This window comes from Artemia sp. Qi Xiang Cuo, chromosome 18 (assembly GCF_049724085.1).
Source record: "Artemia sp. Qi Xiang Cuo chromosome 18, ASM4972408v1, whole genome shotgun sequence".
Taxonomy (NCBI): Eukaryota; Metazoa; Arthropoda; class Branchiopoda; order Anostraca; family Artemiidae; genus Artemia; species Artemia sp. Qi Xiang Cuo.
The window spans coordinates 35,977,527-36,003,560 of NC_142811.1; the positions used below are offsets into that span (position 1 = coordinate 35,977,527).

The window sequence follows — 26,034 nt, forward strand, 5'->3', positions numbered from 1 at the left end:
AAAAGTAACAAAAATGCATATAAACACATGTTTGATGCGTTTTGTAAAGTTTGTTTTTGTAAACCTCCCCTACCCCCCCCCCCCCGACACCAAAGTCCTGAATATGCCCTTGATGGATATTTACATTTTAGGCATGGAAAAGTTCAAGATGACATAGACGTCAACGATCTGTTGGTTTTTGTTTCATAACCGTAATAATAAGGTTATCAACCTAAATTAAGAACAGAACTGGCCTAAAACCGAACCTAAAAGTACTTAGTGCAATAAAAGCTTCATGCTTATCCACTGGTAAAGATATACAGTTGGAATTCTTTTTTTGGTATTCAAGGAGCTTTTTTTCGAGGATGTTTCTAAAACTCAAAAATTTTGCTTTCAGTCAGGGATGCAAGGAGCAACTCGCTTAACGACTTTGCTTGATCGTTTTAAATTAAAGAATTCGCTATTTATAAAATATGGTATACTACAAACTGTTTGTCTAGATTCGCTTTTTCCATAACACTTTTTGGAGATGTGCTCAGAAATATTTTCATTGTTTTCTTTTTTATGTATGTTTATATGTGTAATTATATAGTTAAACGAATTGGTGCGTTGGACAGCGACCCATTTTCCTCGATACAAAGGAAGCCCCTTCTGAAGGTGATTATCCTCTATGTTCAATTTCCTCTATTATATTTACAATTTATTATGTCTACCTGTATAATGGATGGCCGAATATTAAAATATAAACATAACTTATAAATTTATTTGTAAAACAAATAATATAAAAGGTATTCCAAGGTAAAATTCAGCAACAGGTAAAAGTTTGAAAATTATTTTCATGGTCGTTATTATGACTTTACTCTTTCATGTTTTTTATTCTGTGCTATAATATGTTTTTCTTTTAGTGGGATTTAGTCTGTGACCGGAGGTGGCTTGAGCGTTTCGCACAAACTGTTTATATGATTGGATATATGATTGGGGCTCCCATACATGGCTCAATGGCTGACAAGTGAGTATATTATAAAAATATCATGTATGTATACATATATAAAATATAAAATATTTATATATAATATGTAATACATAAGATTTATTAAAAATATATAATACATTATATATATATATATATATATATATATATATATATATATATATATATATATATATATATATATATATATATATATATATATATATATATATATATATATATATATATATATATATATATATATATATATATATATATATATAATATATATATATATATATATATATATATATATATTTAATATATATATATATATATATATATATATATATATATATATATATATATATATATATATATATATATATATATATATATATATATATATATATATATATATATATATATATATATATATATATATATATATATATATATATATATATATATATATATATATATATATATATATATATATATATATATATATATATATATATATATATATATATATATATATATATATATATATATATACATATATGTATATATATATAAAATATCTTTTTTGGCGGAAGATTATTTGAGAGTCTAGCACAACTATAATATGATTTGAGTCTTAGTTGGGTCTCCCATACATGACTCAGTCGCTGACAAGTGAGCGTATCATATAGATAATATGTACATATAATATGTTCATAAAATAAGTTTGAACCCAAGGATTTCTTGAGAGAATAGAACAACTGTTTATTTTACTGGAGCCTTAATTGGGTTTCTCATTCATGGATCAATGACTGACAAGTGAGTATATTATGAACGCAATATGTACATATAATATGCTTGTGACTGAAGATGACTTGAGAATTTATCACAAACTGTTTATTTGACTTGATTCTTAACTGGGCTCCCAAATACAGCTCAATGTCTGACAATTGATTATATCATAAAGATTACAAATAGTAAGATGTAAAGCGCCTATATTACCATAAAAAAGATAATAAAAAATAAAATGTTAGTTATTCACTGGTTGTTTTGAGAAATGTTTCACCAATATTGTAAAGACTGATGAAGTCGCAGATGATATCTTAGGGAGGAAAGTCAGAAACGCCGCTAGGAATATTAATTAAAATTCTTTAAGTTTAGTAGAGACGAGCAGGGGCTATAAATAAAATTTCAAATAGGGATAAAGTCTTTTTAATAGACATTGATAATTCACAAAAAATACTAGATATTTCGGTCACATATGCAGTGACCGTCATCAGTAGTAATACTAAACTAAAACAATTAAAAACGATAAGTTATATATAGACAAAATAACTACATATTGTTTAATAATTTTATTCTTTCCGAAGCAAAAATGGAAGCGAGTCTCTTTGACCTTCTTGGATCCGGTTCGTTAGCATGAATTGAACTAACACTTGGACAGACGTTAATCGCATTGGGTGAATTGAACTTTACTCAACTTGACTTTAATAGATTATCGTAAATAGAGTTCAAATGAAATTCACCCGTGTCTATTGAAAGCCATATTCTTGAATAAAATTTTCTTAATTTCAATAGTTTCGCCTTAATTTCAAAATTTTGGTTTAAACTCCGGTCCCTAGAAATTAAAGAGACCCTATCGAACAAAATAAAATGGTCTGCAGGGGCAGGGGCTTGTATGAAAAATATTTCAGTGATATATCATATGAAAATAAGGGGAAGGTAAGGAAAGTGGAGAAAGTGTAGAGTTTGGGTAAAAGATCCAAATAAACGACAGAAAACTAAAAGCCAACCCCTACTTTCCCAGAAACCTTAGAAAAACCATTTAACGTCTCCCGTTTTGTGCCGGAGATAGAGGTATTCAATTTTATTAAAACTTATACTCATTAGAAAGTTTAATTTTTTTTTCTCGATTAAACGGAGCAGAATTTTCTTTTAAAAGTTCAGGAAAGGATAGTCCTTAATTTTTTTTTTAAATACCTGTTAGAAAAACGCTAAAAATCAGCTTAAGGGTAGCACCATTTGAGCAAGTTGGTAGCTTTTGAAGTTCCATCTGGTGCTACCCACTTTGATTAAAAACCTTTCTAGCACAGAGGACGTAAAATTTCAGTGTCTTTTAAATCCAATTTCATAGTCAAACCACATATTCTCAAAAGCTTTCGATGGTGACTAGTCCCCCGAGAGAGTTTGCTAATAGACCCTTTATCTTTGAAATGAACGCTGAGGTTAAGGAAATAATTTTGAGGTATCCAATCCTCTTAAGAGAAAAATTCTATAGAGGAAAGTCTTTCTCTTTTATCCTTTTGGCACACACAAGTATTTCCAGTGTTATTATCATTGCAAGTAAAAATATGTTCAGGGAAAGAAATTGTCAAAAGCTTGTAATTCTGGAAACATTTATCCGAACCAAAAATATGAAGAAAGAATCCCTTCATCTTAAGCTGTTTATTTTCTATTGGTAATTTTTGTATCTATTGGTAAGTTAATTTATTGGTAAGTATTTGTTTTTTTTTTTAAACTGCAAATAAATTTTTGGAAGATTAAAATATTCGTTTTAAGAAACATGAATCTTCAGTAGAGAAAGCTTTTCCGTGAAAACTAAAGAACATATTTAAAACATGAACTAGCAGAAACTAGGTTATAGAATAGGACAAGCGTGAAGCAAAAGAAAATTACTACGAGTGAAGAGATGAAAAATAAGACGAACAACAACATAATAGCCAATAATGTCAAACTTAAAATAAACAAGAGTTATCATTGGAGAGGGCTGTGGTGCCACGCATCAAGCCTTATAAAAGGCTTGAATGTCATTTGAGCTTTAATGAAAACTAAGTAAATTACTTGAATTTAAATTTTCATTTACTAATCATTGTTTCTATATATTTGAAGGAATAGATTTGAAAGAATAAAGCGAAAGGACAATAAGTAATTTTTAAGAATGTAAAGCTAAATGAATTGTCATAAAGGGTTTATGCTGAATAAATTTTTTAGCCCGCACTAGTTTCGTCTTGCCATCCCTAAATCCCCCCTCAAAAGTTCAGATTCTCATTTAGACTCTCACACAAGACCGTATTAGAATATTAAATTGAAAGTTTAATGTAGCCGTGAGCTTTTCAATATATTTGAAGGAATTAGTCCAAAAGGAAGAAATTATTGATGAGAACATTTCACATGCTAGACAAAATTGATTGATTGTATAAAAAAAGAACTGATGGAAATTTAAACAGCATTCATTTTTTTAATATTATAATGAAAAAAGAGCTGTATGAAAAATAGTTTTGCTGTTAGTAATCCTCAAATGATTCTCTTGCCTTTTTATGGGGTATTAATTAAAAAAAATTTCAACAAAATAAGTTTTTCAAAAAAAAAAGTAATGAACTTCATTAAACCAAAAATGAGCAAAAATAGAATCAAATAATCTACCAAACACACAACTACCACATATCAGTATCAATAAATAAATGAAACCCAAAACGAACAGAAATTAAAATAGATAACAGAGTCGAACTCAAAACGACCAGACATTAGTATGTGTAGGGTCCAAAACCCCTATGCTTTCTAAAAGCCAGAATATAATTTGTACTTTACTGAAAAAATTGGCATTGTCAGTTTAATATACATATGCTGATAATCATTCCTTAAAATCTTTATTGTTTTTTTATTTCTTAAAGTTATAAAAGTCAAAACATTTAAAAGAATCTTTATCGCCTCTTAAACGTTCCTCAGAAGTTTCAACTTAATGCTATTAGTGCCGTTAGTTAAAGTAACCGTAGAAGCAGCATTAAATGAATAAACACCGTGTCTTCTGGCTAGCTCAAAATCTACAACCCATGAAGGTATGAAGGTGAAATTTTCAGAGAATATTTCTTTTGTACGGATGAGAACCTGCCATCCGTATGCAGGTTGTCAAAAGGGCATATCAGCAATATCTTAGGAACAGTTTTGTGTATGAAAATACAACTTACAACGCTTGTTGTCGAGGATGTTGAACTAACTAAAAGACAATATTTGCATCATAATACTAATGCTTTTACTCCTGCAACTACTGCTACTAAAGCTAAGACTAATGATATTGACTGTACTCCTACTGCTACTACTATAATTACTGGTTCTACTACTACTACTAATAAATCCAAGGGTATTAAGGCGAAAATTTTTGGCAGAATTGTAACTGAATTAAAATAAATCGAACAACACTAGGCCCATATAGGTTGTCAAGAGGACGTATCAGCAATGCTTCAGGACCGGTTGATGATGTTAAGTTAAAAATTTCATCGTGTATTGAAGGGGATGTTGTAAAAAAAAATCTGCTATTTGCATACTGCTACTAATACTACTACTACAACGGCAACTATTGCTACGCATAATTACTGAACCTTTAAACAATGCTGAAACAATTGATGTCTCAAAACCTTGCTTGGAAGTTTGTTAAGGGAAATGATGGGTGTGCGAGGGGAGAGAAGGGTTTCTCTCAAATCACTTTGACTCTTAAAAAGGGCACTATAAGTTCCAATTTAAAATCAAATGAGACCCATCTTAATAATACGAATACCCATTCCATAAAAACCTTATATGCCCCCATGGGATAACAAAGCTCTTTCCCCAGGGCTTTGGGGAGTTGTGCTAACCCTGGAAGCATTGTTATACGTTCTTTGGACTATTTTAAACACGATTGCCATCGCACAATTTCAATCAGATGCATTTGGTGAAAAGACCGGTAGTTGGGGGGGGGTGCTACTTGACCTCCATCACTATTGACTCTTAAAAAGGAATTAGACTTCCAATTTCAACCAAATGTGCCATCTCTAAAGTTTATAAATCCGTCCCTTCCATAAGAATCTTAAATGCCCCAGGGGCATAACTTTCAATCCTCACCCTCAGACTCTGGTGGTTTGTATCAACCTCAAAAGCCTTGTTATGTGATATTTGGACTATTTTGAATAAAAGAACTGTCTCAAAATATGTATTGGATACATCTCAGGAAAGCACGACGTGTTTGTGTGTGTATGGGGGGGGGGATAGCTGCGCTCCGATCACTTTGACTCTTAAAAAGGGCGCTGAAACTTACGATTACCAATTCAATGGGTCCCCTCCAAAGCATATACGATAACCCATTTTATAATAACTTTATATGCCCCAAGGGAGTAACTTACAACCCTTTCCCTGAGAGCTGTAGGGGGGGGAGGTATCCCTCACAGACATAATTTCCAAAACCTTTAACTACGATGAATAAAATATTTGTCTCCACATTTTGATTGGAGGTGTTAAGATAAATGTTGAACGTGGAGGGGGGGGGGGGAGGCTGTTTGATTTCAAATCACTTTGACTCTTAAAAAGGACACTATAAATTCCAATTTCAAATCAAATAAGCCTCATTTGATGTTTATACGACGACCCGTTCAATAAGAATATTATATATCATCATAGAATAACTTACATCCCTATCCTCAGGGCGCTGGGGGTTGTGTCATCCCCAGAGACATTATTATATGTTCTTTGGACTATTTTGAAAAAAACCGCTGTCTCATAATTTTAATCAGATACGTTTGGCGAAAGGAGGGGTTGTAGTAGAGGGGGGGAGGGGCTAAATGCCGTCCATCAATTTTGACGCTTAAAAAGGAACTAGAACTTCCAATTTTCAACCAAATGAGCCTCTTCTAAAGTTAAACAACTATCCCTTCCATAAAAACCTTAAATACCCTCTGGGCATAGCTTACAACTTACCCTTGCCTCTAATCTCTGAGGTTTTTTTTTTCAACCCCAGAAGCCTTGTTATATGATATTTAGACTATTTTGAATAGAATGGCTATCTCAAAATTTCTATCAGATTTATTTTGGGACAATACGACGTGTTTATGTGTGTGTGGGGGGGGGGGGGAGGGGAGGGGTAGCTACCCACCGATCACTTTGACTCTTAAAAAGAGCACCAGAGCGTCTGATTACCAATCCAGCGAGCTCCCTCCGAAGTTTATATGACCACGCTTTCCGTAAAACCTTATATGCTCCCAGGGCATAACTTACAACCCTTACCCTGAGGTCTTGGGGAATTTGTTATCCTCAAAGAAATTTTTTCCAGACCTTTCAAATACGTTGAACAAAATGGCTATCTCAAAATTGAGATTAGAAGTATTCGGGGAAATTATGGGTGTGGGGGAGGGTGATTCGCCCTCCGGTCACTTTTGACTAATCAAAACGGCACTAGTCTCCAATCCAATGAGCCCTTTTTGAAGCTTCTACGACAAAACTTTCTATTAAAACCCTATATTCCCAAAGGGCATAACTTTCTACCCTTGTACTGAGGGCTATGGGGGAGGGGGTTGTCATCCTCGAAGACATAATTTCCAGAACTTTCAACTACGTTGCACAAAATGGCCATATCAAAATGTTGGATCAAAAATGTTTGGGGAAATGATGGGCGTAAGGGGGGGGTGACTCTCCCTCCGGTTACTTTCGAGTGAGTGACATAGGGCGAACACCTTCAAAACCAGGTTTTCCGTCTTTATTTTTCAAGTGGGTTATGAAACCCTGTCTTCAAATTTGTGGCTATTGGCCAGACTCGGTAATCTCATTGAAAATGGCAAACAAGCGCTTTAAGAGAGAGTTACTGAAAGCCCTATTAAGAGGAAACGGGATATCTAAAGGGCAGACACTTGCTTTTCATAGTTTCCTAATTCTTCTTTCGATCTCAGACGGAGATATGGAGGGGAAAACCGGTGGGAGAACATCAGTAGGTAATTGATTAGACAAGACCTTACTTACAACCATTACCCTGAGGGCTATGGGGGGAGTTTCATCCTCAAAGACATAATTTCCGGACCTTTCAATTACGTTGAACAAAATGGCTGTCTCAAAATTTCTTTTGGATGTGTTTAGGCAAATGATGGGCGTCATAGGGGGGTTAGTGGCCTTCCAATCACTTTCGAATATTAAAAAGGGCACTAGCCTTTTCAATTTCCAATCGAATGAGCCCTTTTTAAGTTTGTACTACAACGCTTTCTTTAATAACCTTATATGCCCCCAGGGCATAAATTACAACCCTTGCCCTGAGGGATGTGGGGGGTCGTTATCCTCAAAGACCTAATTTCCAGAACTTTCAACTACGTTGAACAAAATGGCTATCTCAAAATTTTGATTGGAAGTGTTTGGGGAAATGGTGGGCGTGAGACGGCGGGTAGGGGTTAGTTGCCCTTCAATCACTTTCGACTATTAAAAAGGGCACTAGCCCTTTCAATTTCAAATTGAATGAGCCCTTTTTGAAGTTTCCACGGCAACGCTTTATATAAAAACCTTGTAGGCCACCAGGACATAACTTACGACCCTTGCCCTGAGGGCTGTGGGTGGAGTGCCATCCTCAAAGACATAATTTTCATCCCCTTTCAACTAAGTTGAACAAAATGACTAACTCAAAATTTTGATTGGATGTGTTTGAGGAAATGGTGGGCGTGGAAGGGGTGTTAGGTGCCTTCAAAATTATTTTTGACTATTAAAAAGGGCAGAAGCCCTTCTAATTTTCAATCAAATGAGCCCTTTTCGAAGTTTTTACGACAACTCCTTCGACACGAAGTGACCTGTTCAAAAAGAAAAAAAAATAAAAATAATACATTGTGCCAACCTCTTTCCTAACTTCGGCAGCGCAATTGCGCTGCCTATGATGATAGCTGGCAGCAACCTCCTCAATTGTTGTGATTTTTGTTCGTTATGAGTTTCATACATTGTTTACTGAAGTTTTTGTTTTCTGATTGTGTTAGGTTTGAAGTTTTATGAAAACTAGTTTCTGATCTTCTCAATTTCAAATTTGCCCTCTGCTTTTCATGGAAAACTTTGTTTTAGTTCAATTTCTTTTAGCTTTTAGCTTACTGATTTTTGTTAGCATTGATAGTAGAAATGCTGGCTAATGGATTTAATGAGTAACAGTTGTTGAGCAGTCTGCTAGTCAGTTAGTAGCAGAAACTTGATGGTAGTAGTAATGGTAGGAGTAACCATAAAATAACCTCGAATTTCTTTATTGCAACATTAGTCTCAGATTTGTAATCGACAACCTTGGAAATCCTTTAATGCAAACTAGGCAAAGTCAAACAGTATTTGTGAAATACATACATTACATGTTTTTATATTGGAATTATGTATTGTAAGATTAGCTTAAGGCTCGTAATCAACAAAATCATGAATCCTTGAATATCAGCTTTGGTGTAAATGTAAGCAATCTTTTTGAAATGTGAACTTACAGTTTTTTTTTTTGCTTCTATGGCGTAATTTTGATTCAAATTTGCAATCATCAGTTCAAAATGCCAGATTTTTTAGAAATCAAGTTCAATTTGTAGAATGTTTACATGTTTTGTTTTGATTTTGAGCAGTCAATCTGCTTTCTTGGCAGCTCACAAGAGGCTTTTTGGGTCTTATCACAGGGAGATTGTACTTTATGCAAAATTTATGAATATATTCCTCTAAAAATTTCGGCAAATCAAAAATACCGAAATTATTAAGCTGTTGGGCGGAAATCTGCTCTCAATTAAAAGTGCCATTTTAGAAATAACCACACTCACCAACATAACATGGCGCTGTCAAACAGAAGAAATCTTAAACTATAGGCAGTTTGAGGTAATAGAATACATTAATATTAAGTGTGCTTTTACTCCCCAATGATACTATAGTATATATTAAGTATATGATGGATGTTTTAGAGGGAACATCTAAGGAATCATAAGGCAAATAACTTTGAACCAATCAGAACTGCTCACAAAAGAGAAAGTAATTTATGGTTGGTTGATAATGACTATGTCTAGCCTCATAACAGAGGTCTAACTATGTCTAGGCCCCTTTTTGGTTTCGAGTCATACAGAATAAAATTTCTTGAATGTCTATGATTTTCAGCAAGGTGTGACATGCCAGATTCTTATGCACCTTAATATCAAACGTGTGCTTTATGTCTTTTATGTACTTCCATTGTCACATATACATTTTATGGTTTTTAGGTTTGAGCGTTTATATTAGCTTCAGATTTGTAATCAACAATTTAAAAAATTCTCAAATACAATATTCGGTGGGTATCAAACAACTTTTTTAAAATGTACACGGAACGCTTTAATTTATACTTTTATAGTGCAATGTTATCCCCATTAGTTTGATCAACAACATCATAAGTCATTAAATACCAATTTTGTTGAAAATTTAATACCATTTGTGAAGCATGTACTGCATTTTTTATGATAGTCTCACTGGGACCTTAATGATTTTAATGTTTATTTGGTTGTATCATTTCCTTGAAGCTCTCAGGTTGCGCATGGGTTGAAAAAGACTAAACTTGTGTGTGATTACGAAGCTGAAGGCGTATAAGAGGGAGTGGAATTCGCTGGAGTGAATATTGTCAAAAGTGCACTACAGGTTTCTCACGTTATTCGTGTAAATCTATTATTGTCCCCAATATCTTACGTCATTTATCAAAGTTAAAGTATATAAATACCTTAAATTTTAGCTTTAATGCTATCTTTATTTAATCAAAGGTCAAATCGAACGGTATATTTATCCTAAATTTCTTTGAAATTCACGAAATTGTATTTCTAGCCATCGTAGTTAGCTCTCCAATGTGTATTTGGCTTAAATTCACTCTTTGTACGTTTTATTGAAAATTCCACTTAAGAAAAGACACTCACGCTTTAAAGAAGAATAACTTTGAAGGATGGGGACATCTGAGAATTTATATTAACGTGGAAATTGAACTAAAATAAAAAAATATCCTATCATTTAATTAATAGTATTAAATTCAGGATTTTGTTCTAGTATTCTCCTTTTTTCTTTCTCTCATTTACTCTGTCTTTCTCTGACTCAATTTGCATTTCTTTAACATTCTCCCTTTCTCTTTCTCCTGTTTTTGCCTCTTTCTCTCAATCAATTTGGATTCTATTACCCTATATACATTAATGTTTGACTTTGTGTGTATCAATTCTTGTATGTCTCATCTAGACTAAATACAGGGGTACTACTTGCAAAGAGCAAAAGGGCCAGACATTGATCAGCTAACAAGGATACAATTACATGTACTACATACACAAAAGGATAAAAATGTCCGACAGCGAATGCAATCTCTGATTTTTCAATACTCCCTTCCTCTCTCTCTCTGTTTTTATCTTGCTCTCTCTCACTCACTCGGTCTGTCTTTTCTTCTTTGTTTTATTATATTCTTCTCTCTATATAAAGCTCTTTTCCAGATATGGTAGAAAGAGGGTTTTATGTATAACTGCAACAATTCAATTGTTCCTGGGCGTTGCAGTGTCATTTTGTAACAGCTATGGCTTGTACGTCTCAATTCGTTTTTTCCTCGGTCTTCTCGGTGCTTCTGGTACATATGTGACTGGTTTTGTTCTCAGTAAGTTTTTCGAATTAAAACAAAAGAAAAAATAAAGTTTTCCATGAATATGGAGATCCATTTTAAGCTTGAAATGAACAAATTACTATGAATGACTATGTAAATCTTAAAAGAATTATAAATACACAAACAAGGCGGGGCTATCACCCCTAACCCAACCAAAAAGCTAGAGTGTTATCTCTACTGATGACTAAAAGGAATGATTAAGCTGCACTTTCGTTCAGTCAGTTGTTCGGTCTCCATATTTGGGGAAAATAGGCCTATAAGGAAGAAAACAGTGATGAGTGTAATGCCTCTTTAAACCATAAAATTAAATGAATTATCCAGAGAAACTTTTCCAAAAATAAGTGGAGCAGATGCACCGGAAGGTTTGTGTCGTTTTTGCTTTACTTAATACTTTAAATTAATTATTAATTTAGATAATTGGCTTCTATGTATTTGAAGAACCAAAAGTATCAAAATAAAACTTTTTTGCCCCTTGGAGTCATCTTAGGTCATACCTGAAAGCCACAATTTTATGAGGTTTTACTTTTAGTTGTTATGCCACCTTTTCGACACTATTGCCATGTTGAACCGCGAAAATCAATAAGCAAGACTAATTAATTTGAATAAGAAAGTGTTTTTTTTTTTATTCAAACATTAACAATCTGTTGATTCTCAAAAACCTTCAACGGAAAAGTATACCTTCTTAAGCTGCTTGGCTCAAGAAGTCACAGGCAAATTTCACCCATTAATTTGAAATAATTTAAACTGAAAATTTAAAATAAGTATAGTTTTCTTCCGTTAGATAATGGTGGCGCACAACCATGACTGCGTCAGTGAAGTAAAGGCAACCGTTTGAAATCAAGAGGATCTGTAATAAAAACAGTCAATAACCCTCGTTGAGGAAGGTCAATTTTTTCAAGAAAAATAGTCAAGCGAGGTTTTCATCCAAAATCTGACTGATGTTCTCTGATTGGAAGCGAGATTCTTTGAAGTTCTCTTATAAAATTTCTCTACCTTTAAAAGTAGTTGCGTTATTTTGGATGAACAATTTAGATGGGTATTTTAGATATACATACAATATTTTACTAAGATTTTAGTTGAAAAACAGGAGGCTTTTATTTATTTTAAGTGCAATTTTTCACAGCAGAAAAAACGGATTTTCCAACTCTAATAAAAAACAGAAGCTCTGCTTTGCCTGAATGATTCTATCACCTATTTGAAATTTTTGTTCACATAAGTCCGGTCTTTTTCCAGTATAGCTTGTTATGTAGATGTTTCATTACTTTACTCGGCTTTTCAGTTATCGGCGAATTGATTACTTGACTTTTTGTATTTGTTTATAGTGGGCAGACATTACTAATTTTTTTTTTTTATCATGATAAGTTCTTTTTAGATATCCGATTAGCCTAGGACAATAATGTTACAAAACGCCGAGGGTATGAGAATTACATGACATCTCATTTGTTTCTTAAAGTATTTTATTTCTCGTTATCTGCCAAGAAACGAAAAATTTAACACTTAGTAGAATGGTGTTTCCAGGAGACTGCGAAAGGCACATTCACATTCCTTTTGGATATCTGACTACGGTATTAAAGTTATGAAAACTTCAAGGGTTTGAGAATATATTGACATGTCAGGTTTGCTAAAGTATTTTATTTTTCGTAATTGGCCAAAAAAAGAAATCTAGCATTTAGAACGTTGGCGTTTCTATGCGCTATAAATACATTATAAACGAGTTACTGTAAGCTAAGGCGGATTATATAAAAGGCAAGTGATGAAACAAAGTAATAATGATAGGCACACACGCAGGATTTGGGCCTCTACACCTTTTCGCTCCAAAGAGTAAAGTCCTGACGCGTAAAATCATCTTTATGGAAGCAGCAAAATATTTCTGATAGCTTAATTTTATTTGGAAGCAGATTCCGCCTGCAAATAGAAAAACATCCGAAAGTTTTCCCGGCCAGGAATTATTAATATTTCTATAACTAATATCTAGAACACTTTCTGTTTTGATTAAAATACCTTTGCCTTCTTGAGACTAGATCTGGCGTATATGCCCAATAACAGCTGACAGCACAGATAATAGACAAAATAAGTGATTAAACACAACCCAAAATGCGGTAAAAAGGTGATTTTTTTTTTTGTTTTTCACAATTTTGTGCTGTGGTACTATATGCAGCAAGTCACACTGTGTAAATCACACGATAGAAGATTTTTAATGGTACAAAAATGACATAGAAGCAGTGGTAATGGACGTAGTCAAGTATGGCTTTAGAAACTGGGAGTTTTGAATACGATATTTAAGATAAGACAAATAGGTGAAAAATCTCCTAGAACATATCTATGGTGTACGAGCAATAATTTTAATGTTTTAATTAAAACTAGAAAAATACCATGAAAATTTAAAAGTAATTGGATTTTTGTTAAATTTAGTATACGGGATTCGTGATTAAGCCTACAGTTTTGAACGCAACCAATTATATAATTTCAGTAGGAAGACCCGAAAAACCAAAATGTGCAACCATTACAAATAATGATTCTTTGGAACCACCACCTGAACTATCGAACGTGATTAAATAAAAAAAACAAGTTTTTTTAACTGAAAGTAAGGAACGACGTTAAAACTTAAAACGAACAGAAATTATTCCGTATATGAAGGGGGCTGTCCCCTCCTCAACGCCTCGCTCTTTACGCTAAAGTTTTTTTATTGTTTAAAAAAATAGAGTTGTGAGAAAGTCAAACTTTAGCGTAAAGAGCGAGGCGTTGAGGAGGGGACAGCCCCTTCATATACGGAATAATTTCTGTTCGTTTTAAGTTTTAACGTCGTTCCTTACTTTCAGTTAAAAAAAAAACTTGTTTTTTTTATTTAATTTTTGAACGTTTTTGAATTAATGCAGGTTTTGATTTTGGCTCACCGTACATGAATAATTAAAAACAAATTTTCATATTATATTTGGTTAAATGGCTTTCTCGAAACTTGTTTAATTTTATTTACGAACGTTTTTATTAGTAATAAATATACGTAACTTAGAATTAACTTACGTAACGAACTTCTATATTCATAAATTTTTAACACGTATATTAGGGGGTTCGCCCCCTAGTCAATACCCTACTCTTTAAACTATAGTTCGAATTTTTTTTCCAGTTCTTTAAAAATGACCTCTTAATCACAATCAGTTAATCAGTTGAAAAACTTGTTTTTTTTAATTTAATTCCTGATCTTTTTCTTTAATAATGCTGCGAAATCCGGCACCCCCTTCATAGCAATGTCCCTTCCCCCATGAAAACTTCCTTCATGGAAAGATCCTTCCATATAGCCCCCGACCCTCTCCTTCCCCCACCTACCAGAAAAAATCTCCTCTGAAAAAGTCTGTATACTTCCCAATAACCAATACTATATGTTAACATTGAGTAAAGTTCATAACTTTCAGCCCTCCCCCTGGGGACTTTGGGGGATCAAGTCATCCTAAAAGACATTTTTATCATATTTTCGACCATGTTGAACACAATGGCTATCTCAAAATTTTGATCTGGTGACTTTGGGAAAACAATGAGCGTGGGAGGGGGCCTAGTTGCCCTCCATTTTTTTTGGTCACTTAAAAAGGGCACTAGAACTTTTAATTTCCGTTCCAATGAGCCCGCTCACGATATTCTAGGACCACTGGGTCGATAAGATCACCCCTGGGGAAAACAAACAAACACACAAACAACCAAACACACAAACAAATAAACACGCATCCGTAATCTTTCTTCTGGCAAAAAATATAAAATTCCACATTTTTGCAGATATGAGCTTGAAACGTCTAAAGTAGGGTTCTCTGATACGCTGAATCTGATGGTGTGATTTTCATTGAGGTTATATAAATTTTAGGGGTCTTTCCCCCTTTTTTCGAAAATCAGCCAAATTTTCTGAGGCAAGTAACTTTTGATGGATATGACTAAACTTGATGAAACTTATATATTTGAAATCAGAATTAAAATCTGATTCTTTTGATGTATCTATTGATATCAAAATCCCGTTTTTTAGAGTTTCGGTTACCATTGAGCCGGGTCGCTCCTTACTTACAGTTCGTTACCACGAACTGTTTGATAAGACTGAGAAAACGGCCCGAATAAACTAAATTAACAATGGTGAAAATTAATAACCTAGACCATCAATTGCGACAAGACCAATACGGCAGCTAAAGCAAAAGACATTACTAAATTGTCTGAAGGAATCAAAGTCCAAAACAAAGAAAAAAGATAAATGCAAGTAAAAGATATACAACAGTGAGCATCAAAACATGTCGAAGATTAAAAGGAGGAGCAAAGACACGGGCGGTTAGAAGAAATGCGAAAACGAGAATTAGAGAGTGTCAAAAACAAAAACAAAAAGTAAAAACACGGGTGGTTAAAAATATGAGGCACCGAGATATTCTGGCCTACAGAACCATCTAAATAAGTCAGAAGTTTGAGAAAATTTGTTAACAGCCTGAGTTTTGGAAAAAAAAATCATATCAGTAACAAGGGTGCCGGCAGAAAATTTTCCGGGGGGGGGGGCAGACACCAAAATAGCAGTGGTTGTTGGGTGACAGTTTAGGTGGTCTAGGACACCAAACTACGACTTTACCCCGAAAAGGATGAATGTGTAATAAATTTAAAATTCTGAGAAGCTAATCGATTTAAAGTATCAATAAATTATATTTTAGGCGTCCCAGTTGCAAAAGAAGTAATGCCAAACGGTGGCAGTACTGGATTCATCCAAGTTGATTCGATTTATTTATAATGAAATTAGGCTACGTTTTGTGATCAGTAGTTGCGTATATATTGTGTATATATGTAATTTTGCGATCTGTGAAGGGGGGTGAGTCATTGTTTAGGTGGGGGTAGAGTAGAATCCTACAAAAGTACATTTTATTGAACAAACTGCTTACTCTTCCTGAGGCTTCAGATAAATTTTGAAAGAGGTAGGGGAGAGTAGGAATTAATTAAAATATTTCTCTATACAGCTAAAATGTTACATTCCCATATCTAAAAGCAAATAGGTGGAAAAGGCAAGGCAGGTCATCATCAGCCACGCCAGGAAATTTATTTGGGGTGATAAATACTGCAAGGAACTTAGTTTTCAGTAATTTTAAATGGTAATATTTTTATTTTTCTATTTAGATGAAGCACTTCAATGCATTTAAAAAAATGTGTGTAATGTATTTGTCGATAAGAAAATCCTATTGTAGAGATTGTGATGGCTTCAGTTGTTCAGAAGATCAAAAGTCTCACAGAATTTCCATTCCGTACAAACAATAATACTCCTTTTCATCCAGCCAAAATTCTTTGATAGTAATATTAATAAGCACATTTACCAAATTTACTATTCATCGCCAACTTTTTAAGTATATTCAAATTTTATCCAAAATTGAAATTGCAAATTTAAACTTAGGACGGCACTAATCAATGTACAATTATTAATTTACACATTTTAAAAGCAATTAACCAGGGATTTAAGGCATCAATGCCTCAAACTATATCTTGGTTAGGCCTGGGTAGGATTTGGAAAACAATCAGAAATTAAATAAAAAAGAGCTTTTCAATTTAAAGCAAAGAACAGATTTCAAACCTATTTGAACAAGTTATTCTTTATATGAAGGGAGCTGTCTCCTCCCTAACTCTTTCTGTTTACTGTGAAGTTTGACCTGTTTCCAAATTTCTAGGAAAATATACAATTAAAAAAAAAAAGATTTTTCAAAGCACTAAACACTTTTGTTTGAGGAACAAAGTGTTAAGAAAGGGGTAGTCCCCATTATATACAGTGTAATTTATATTTATTCTAAGTTTTAAACGTGTTCCTTACCAGGAGGCGAATCTCCAGCATTTTTATTGGGGGGGGGGGGTCAAGAAGGGTCCATATCTGGATAGTCAAAGGGCATAGGGTGTATAATAATTGTTTTCTTCACATTATTTGGGGGGCAACTCCCCCCCCCCTGCCCCCCCCAAACCACGCCCCTGCTCCTTACTTTAGTTGAAAAACCTTTTCTATTGTTTAAATTACAATTCCTGAAATTGTAAAGTTTTATGAATACAATACTTTTGGTAGCGCAAAAAAAACTATCAATATTTCAATGATCTCTATTTGGATTTTGATGGATGATCAAACAATTCTGGGTAAAGAACTGTAGGTAAGAAGTGACCCTTCTCAATAGTAAATGAAACTCTAGAAAACGGATTTTGATACCAATAGATATATGAAAAGAATTCGTTTATTATGCTGATTCCAAAGGGGGAAAGACCCCTAGAAGTCATGAAATTTTAATGAAAAATACATAATCAGATTCAGCGTATCAAAGAACCCTACTGTAGAGGTTTCAAGCTCATATCTGCACAAATGTGCCAGAAGGAAGATCTGATGAAATTGATGTGTGTTTATTTTTTTTTTATGCTTTTTTTTCAGGGGTAATCGTATCGACCCAGTGGGCCTAAAAAATTCTATTTCTAGTATCCCTTTTAAGAGACCAAAATAATTGGAGTGCAACTAGGCCCCCTCCCGGGCCACTTTTTTCGCAAAATCGTCCGATCAAAATTTTGAGATAGCTTTTTTGTTCAGCATAGTTGAACGGCCAGTAAATATGTCTGGACACAAAATGATCCCCTTAAGCCCCTGGGGAATGTTTTTTAAGTCATAAAATTTGCCCATGGTTTTATTTTTTATTGGAAAGTATGCATATATTTTTCGGGTGGGAGGGCAGGAGGAATTTTCTGCTGGGAGAATTTTCCACGGAGAGGGAAAGTTTCAGGAGGTGAACTTTTCAGGGGCAATTTTACACTGGGCGAATTTGCCAGAATTTCTACACGAAACTCCTTTATATGTCTTGCTTTCTCTTAACCGATTCAATTTTACGCGTGGAGATGTTAAGGGTAATAGTCCGGGTAAATTTTCGCCAGAATTGAATTGTCCAGAGGATATTTCTATGGAAAGGGATATTTTTTCCGTGGAGATGGGGCCAGGCTTCCTGGCGTTATTTAAAATACGATCAGAAATTTAAAAAAAAGAAGTTTTTTCAACTGAAAGTAAGGAGCAGCATTAAAACTTAAAACGAACAGAAATTATTACATAAATGAGGGGGTTGCGCCTACTAAACACCTTGCTCTTACCGCTAAATTTTATGTTTTGTCCCAATTCTTTAAACACGACTCATGAAACACAAGGTTAGTTTAATTAGAACAATAATTAACTTTTTTTAAAGTGCCAAAAACTAGCGTGAAGCGTGAAGTGTTGAGGAGGGGTAATAATTCTGTTCGTTTTAAGTTTTAATGTTGCTTCTTATTTTCAGTTGGAAAAAAAACTTTTTTTTTCTTTATTTCATGAAGCTTAGAGACTAACATTTTTCTAAATGCAATAGAAAAAGTATGTCAATTAAAGTAAAAGTATATAAAAATGGAAAAAGTAAATAATTACAAAAAATACAAAAAACAATAGCCTAATTACAAAAACTCACATATAAACCCACAGCAATCAGTTTTGCTGTGCAATGCCGAGGCGTTGGACGGATATTTTTTAACAATATCGATAATTTTGAACTTGGTTATCAAACACTAAAATATTTCATGTTAGAGACTCAGTGCTTATAAAAAGTAACGCATTATAAAAGTAGTTTTTTCAATGTAAAAAATTAAAACTAAGATTAAGAAACTCAGATTAAAATTTTAAGTCAATATTTTTAATTTCATTTTGAATACCCAAAACCAATATATTTGACCATAAACTTTTATGCTTCGTAAATGTAAAAAATTTAATCTTTTTCAAAGTGACAACAAGATAAATACAATCACTCCTGGAAAAAATGATAATAAAACGCAAAAAACGTGTCCGTTCAGGGGGAAAATACAGAATTTCTCAGCATTTCGTTCAGGGGAAACATTTCTGATTATAGTGGCTTCATATAAGCTCATAGGTACTCCAGTTTGCTTGCAATGCAAGCAAAAGTTGACGGCATATTTTTACCAAATTGCCCCTTATTAAGTTGTTTTCCTTGTGTTTTCTTTTATAGTAAGAGCTTTCTTGGGTACTAGTAGCTGCTCTAACTATAGATAAACAAACATTCTTTTAAGTTCACCATAAAAAACTGATTCTTTGATTGAATGTTATCAATAGTTAGGCTCTTATGCTTTCGTTATTGACACGAATCGTTATCTACTTACCATTCATTACTATGAAGAATTTGTATTTTTTGTTGCTCCAATCAAATCATATAGAAAAAATGTTTGTTGAAAACTCGAAAGGGGTCACTCAGTCACAAATTAGAATTTGTATTTTCCTTATTAATGGTCAAAATCTATAGGCAGGCAACCAACAATGGGGCAACACACCTTTTTTCGGTTTTGGTTTTTTCCCTATTCTTCTCTCTTTCGTTTGTTTTCCTTATAATTACTCTATAGTCCCAAATATCGAGGGGGTAGGGGACACATGACCCCCCTGCCCCCTGCCCGCGCCCATGATCAGTAACGTCATTTTTTATACATTAGTATTACAATGACTTTATGTGTAAACATAATTTTGAATTCAACTTAAATTTATGTTAAATTTTTGCTTTAAATAAATTTTATTTCATCCTATTTCTCAGTTCCGAATCTCTAAAGCTATTATGTAAACTGCAAAATTATTTATGGTGCCCCATCAAAGATTGTAATTTTTTAATGGAAACTTGAGAAATATCTGAAAGTTTTACTTTCTATTAGCATAAATCCATTTATCAGGGGCAACGCTATGGCGTTGCCTATAGTATAGGCCATACGGCACCAATGTTTTATTATTTATTATTAAAAAAACTTTTTGCGCAAAATAAGTTTTAAAAAAAGAGTAAAGAACTCAATTAAACCAAAAATGTTTAAAAATTGAATCAATTAGTTAACCAGGCATACAGAAAACACAATTAATTTCCAATAATTACATAAAGCCAAAAGAAATCGAAACTAAAATAAATCATAATCATACCAAAGAGAGATTTATCTGATTAGGATTCCAAGCCATCCGCCTTATAATAGCCAGATTGCATCTTTTTCTTTACTGAAAAAAATCCAAATGAATTTACCAAAAAAAAATGTGTATTATCAGTTTAATATACATATGCTGATATTTATTCCTTAAAATCTCAATTAATTTTTTGTTTTCTTAAAGTTGTAAGTGAAAACATTTAAAAGAATTTTTTCCTACCTTTTTTAAAGGTTCAAATGACTTTTTTTCTTAGGGAGAAAGACTGAGCTTCTTCCGAAATAAACATCCCATCCATAAAAACCTTTAATGTCCCCTGGGCATAACTTACAACCATTGCCCCTAATCTCTGGAGTTTGTTTCAACCCCAAAAGCCTTGTTATATGATATTTAGACTATTTTGAATGGAATAGCTATCTCAAAATTTCTATTAGACGCATTTCGGGACAAAATGACGTGTGGGTAAGGGTACGAGGGTAGCTGCCCTTTGATCACTTTGACTCTAAAAAAAAAGCACTAGAGCGTCTGATTACCAATCTAATGAGCCCCCTTTGAAGTTTAAATGAAAAAAACTTTCTGTAAAAACCGTATATGTCCCCAGGGCACAACTTACAATCCTTCCCCTGAGGGTTGGGGAATTTGTTATCCTCAAAGACATAATTTCCAGACCTTTCTGATCTGCTTAACAAAATGGCTATATCAAAATTTTGATTGGAAGTGTTTGCGGAAATGATAGGCGTGAAGGGAGACATTAGCCCCCTCATCACTTTCGACTAATAAAAAAGGCACTAGTCCTCTCAATTTCCAATCGAATGAGCCCTTTTTGAACCTTCTACGACACAACTTTTCATAAAAACGCTATATGCCCCAAGGGCATAATTTACGACCTTTGTCATGAGGGCTATTGGGGGAAGGTTTCATCCTCAAAGACATAATTTACAGAACTTTCAACTACGTTGAACAAAATGACCATATCATAATGTTGATCGGAAATGTTTGGGGAAATGATGGGCGTTGGGGAGGGCGATTCTCTCCTGATTACTTTTATACCCCCAGGGCATAACTTAAAACCTTAGCCCTGAGGGCTGTGGTGGGTTGTCATACTCGAAAACATTATTTCGGGACCCTTCAACTACTTTCAACGAAACTGCTATATCAAAATGTTAATCAGAAGTGTTTGGGGAAATGATGGGCATGGGGGGGCATTCGCCCTCAAATCGCTTTTTAATATTAATAACGGCACTATCCCTCTCAATTCCCAAATGAATGAGTCCTTTTTCAAGTTTCTACGACAGCGCTGGCAAAGACCTAATTTTCGGAACTTTCAACTACGTTGAACAAAATGTCAATCTCAAAATTTTGATTGGATGTGTTTGGGGAAATGGTAGCCTTGAGAGGGGCGTTAGTTGTCCTCCATTCACTTTTGACTATTAAATAGGGCACTAGCGCTTTCAATTTCCGATCGAATGAACCCGTTTTGAAGTTTCGACGATAACGTTTTCTATAAAACCTTATATGCCCCCAGGGCTTAACTTACAACCCTTGCACTGAGGGCTGTGGGGGGAGTGCCATCCTCAAAGACATAATTTTCAGACTTTTCAACTGCGTTGAAGAAAATGGCTAGCTCAAAATTTTTATTGGATGTTTTTGGGGAAATGGTGGACGTGGGAGGGGTGTTAGTTTTCTTCCAATCACTTTTGACTATTAAAAAGGGCACTAGCCCTTCGAAGTTTCTATTACAACGCTCTATAAAAACATTATAGACCCCCAGGGCATAACTTACGACCCTTGTCCTGAGGGGTGTGTGTGTGGGGGGGGGGTTGATCATACTCAAAGACATAATATCCAGAACTTTCAACTACGTTGAAAGAAATGGCTATCTCATAGTTTTAATCGGATGTGTTTGGGAAATTGTTGAGCTTGAGAGGGGGGCTAGTTGCCCTCTAATCACTTTCGACTATTAAAAAGTGCACTAGCCCTTTCAATTTCCAACCAAAGGATCCCTTTTTGAAGTTTCTACGAAAATACTTTCCATAAAAACCTTGTATGCCCCCAGGACATAACTTACAACCCTAGCTCTGAGGGGTTTGGGGGGGGGGGGGTCATCCTCAACCTCAACATCATAATTTCCAAAACTTTCAACTACGTTGAACAAAATGGCTGTCTCAAAATTGTAATTGAATGTGTTTAGGAAAATGGTGGGCGTGAGAAGGGGTTATTTGCTCTTCATTCACTTTCGACTGTTAAAAAGAGCACTAGCCCTTTCAATTTCCAGTCAAATGAGCCCTTTTTGAAGTTTGTACGACAACGTTTTCTATAAAAACCTTATATGCCCCCAGGGCATAACTTACAACCCTTGCCCTGACTCTGCAGGGGTTGTCATCCTTAAAGACTTAATATACAGCACTTTTAACTATGGCGAACAAGATGAATTTCTAAATATTTTTATTGGATAGCTTTGGGGAATTGGTGGGCGTGAGAGGAGGGTCAGTTGCCCTCCAATTGCTTTCAAGTACTAAAAAGGGCCCTAGTCCTTTCAGTTTTCAATCGAATGAGGCCTTTTTGAAGTTTTACGACAACGCTTTCTATAAAAACCTCATAACTTACAGCCCTTGTCCTGAAGGCTGTGGGGGGTTGTCATCCTCAAAGACATAATTTCCAGAACTTTCAACTACGTTGAAAAAAATGGCTGTCTCAAAATTTTTACTTTATGTGTTTGGAAAAATGGTGGGCGTGAGAGGGGGGTTAGTTGCCCTCCAGTTACTTTCGACTATTAAAAAGGCCACTAGCCATTTCAATTTCCAATGGAATGAGCCCTTTTTGAAGTTTCTACGACAACGTTTTCTATAAAAAAAACCCTTTTATGTCCCCAGGGCATAACTTACAACCCTTGCCCTGCAGGCTCTGAGAGGGTTATCATCCTCAAAGACCCATTTCCCAGAACTTTCAACTACGTTGAACAAAATGGCTATCTCAAAATTTCGACTGGATGTGTTTGGATAAATGGTTGGTGTGACAGGGGAGTTAGTTGCCCTCCAATCACTTTTGACTATTAAAAAGGGCACTAGCCATTTCAATTTCCAATCGAATGAGCCCCTTTTGAAAGTTTCTACGACATCGCTTTCTATGAAAACCTTATATGCCCCTAGGTCAGAACTTATAACCCTTGCCCTGAGGTCTGCGGGGGTTGTTACTCCCAAAGACCTAATTTTCAGAACTTTAAACTACGTTGAACAAAATGGCTATCTCAAAATTTTGATTGGATGTGTTTGGAGAAAAGGTGGACGTGAGACGGAGGTTAGTTGCCCTCCAATCACTTTTGACTATTAAAAATGGCACAAGCCCTTTGTATTTCCCATCGAATGAGCCTTTTTCGAAGTTTTTATGACTACGCTTTCTATAAAAATGTTATATCCCCCCAGGGAATAACTTCCAACCCTTGTCCTGAAGGCTGTGGGGGATAGTCCTCCTCAAAAACATAATTTCTATCTGGAAATCAACCACGCTGAACAAAATGGCTATCTCAAAATTTTGATTTGATGTGTTTGGGGAAATGGTGGGCGTGGAAGGGGTGTTAGTTGCCTTCCAATCCCTTTCGACTATTAAAAAGGGCACTAGCCACTCCAATTTTCAATCAAATTTCCAATCAAATGATTGGAAGAACCCTTTTCGAAGTTTCTACGACAACTACTTCGATACAAAGCGCCCTGGTCTACCCCCTCCCCCCCCCCAAAAAAAAAACAACAAATAGAAAATACATTGTACCAACATCGTTCTTTATTTAGGCAGCGCGATTGCGGTGCCTATGATTATTATTATTTTTCCCAAGAGTCACTTCGTATGGAAGGATTCGTCGTATAAACATTCGATTGGAAATAGAGAGTTCTAGTGCCCTTTTTAAGGGTCAAAAATGATTGAAAGGTAACTCACACCCTTTCCACGCCCACCATTTCCCAAAACACATCCAATCTAAATTTTGAGGTAGTTGAAAGTTCTGGAAATTAGGTCTTTGAGGATGACAACCCCCCACAGCCCTCAAGGTAAGGGTTGTAATGCCCTGGGCCCATATAAGATTTTTATAGAAAGTTTTGTCGTAGAAACTTCGAAAAGGGTTCATTCGATTGGAAATTGAACTGGCTGGTGCCATTTTTAATAGTCGAAAGTGATTGGAAGTTAACTAACACCCCTTCCACACCCACCATTTCCCCAAACATATCCAATCAATATTTTGAGATAGTAATTTTTTTCAACGTAGTTAAAAGTTCTGGAAATTATATCTTTGAGCAGGACGCTCCCCCCACAGTCTGCGGGGCAGGGGTTATAAGTTATGCCCTGGGGGCGTATGTGGTTCTTATGGAAATAATGCTCGTATTGATTTCAGAGAGGGCTCATTTGTTTGGTAATTGCAAGTTCTAGTTCACTTTTTAAGCGTCAAAAGATATCAGAGGGTAACAAGCCTCCCCCACGTCCTTTTTTCCCAAATGAATCCGATAAAAATTTTGTAATAGCTATTTTGTTAAAAATAGTTCAAAGATCATATAACAAAAACTTCGGTGTCGACACAACCCCTCAGGGCCCGGGGGCAAGCGTTGTAAGTTATGCCCTGAGGGTGTATATGGTTCTTATGGAAGGGATGCTCGTATAAAATTCAAAGAGGGCTCACTTGATTGGAAGTTGAAAGTTCTAGTTCGCTTTTTAAGAGTCAAAAGATATTGGAGGGCACCTATCCCCTCCCCCTCCAAGCCTATTTTCTCAAACCCATCTGATAAGAACTTTGAGATAGCCATTTTTTCAAAAATAGTTCAAAGACCATACATCGAAAACTCCGGTGTCGACACAACCCCCCAGGGCCCGTGGGCCGGCGTTGTGAGTTATGCCCCGGGGGACAATATGGTTCTTATGGAAGGGATGCTCGTAAAAACTTTAGAGAGGGCTCATTTGATTGGAAATTGAAAATTCTAGTTCACTTTTTGAGAATCAAAAGAGATTGGAGGAAAACTAGCCCCCCCCCCATGCCCTTTTTTTCCCGAATGCACCTGATAAAAATTTTGAGGTAGCCATTAAGTTAAAACTTTTCCAAGAGCCAGATAACAGAAACTCAGGTGTCGACACAAACCCCCAGGGCCCAGGGGAAGGTGTTGTAAGTAATGCCCTGGGGTCATATATGGTTCTAATGAAAGGGATGCTCGTATAAACTTCAGAGAGGGCTCATTTGATTGGTAATTGAAAGTTCGAGTTCACTGTTTGATAGTCAAAAGAGATCCGAGGGCAACTAGCCCCCCCCCCCCCTCCCACGCTTTCTTTTTCTAGACCCATATAATGAAAATTTTGAGATAGACATTTTGTTAAAAAAAATATTTCAAAGATCGGATAAAAAAAACTCGATGTCAATACAACCCCCCAGGGCCAGGAAAAAGGCGTTCTAAGTTATTCCCTAAAGGCATGTATGGTTCTTCATAGAGAACCATACATGCCCAACTTCATAGACGGCTCATTTGATTGGAAATCGAACGTTTTAGTTAACTTTTTAAGAGTCAAGAGATTTAAGGGCAACTAGCCTCCCTTTCTTCCTTTCTTGTCCTTTCTTCCCCAAACCCATCTTCTACAAATTTTGAGATAGCCAGTTTTTTTTTAAACGTGTTCAAAAGTTAAATAACAAAAACTCCGATGTCAGCACGACCCCACAGGGCCTGGAGGGTAGGCGTTGTAAGTGTTGTCCTGGGGGCGTAAATGGTTCTTATGAAAGGGATGCTCGTATAAACTTCAGAGATG

The 26,034-nt window shown here is 35.0% G+C and overlaps 1 protein-coding gene across 3 annotated transcripts in view; it reads left to right on the plus strand.

Annotated features, from left to right (window-relative positions):
* Positions 1 to 26,034, plus strand: part of LOC148941447 (organic cation transporter protein-like) — a 128,075-nt gene that overhangs the window by 70,506 nt on the left and 31,535 nt on the right. For all 3 annotated transcript variants that reach the window (XM_089104382.1, XM_089104383.1, XM_089104384.1), the window contains 2 exons: positions 885 to 988; positions 11,158 to 11,315. In XM_089104382.1, coding sequence (XP_088960508.1) covers positions 885 to 988; positions 11,158 to 11,315 — 262 coding nt within the window. The remainder of the gene's footprint in view (positions 1 to 884; positions 989 to 11,157; positions 11,316 to 26,034) is intronic.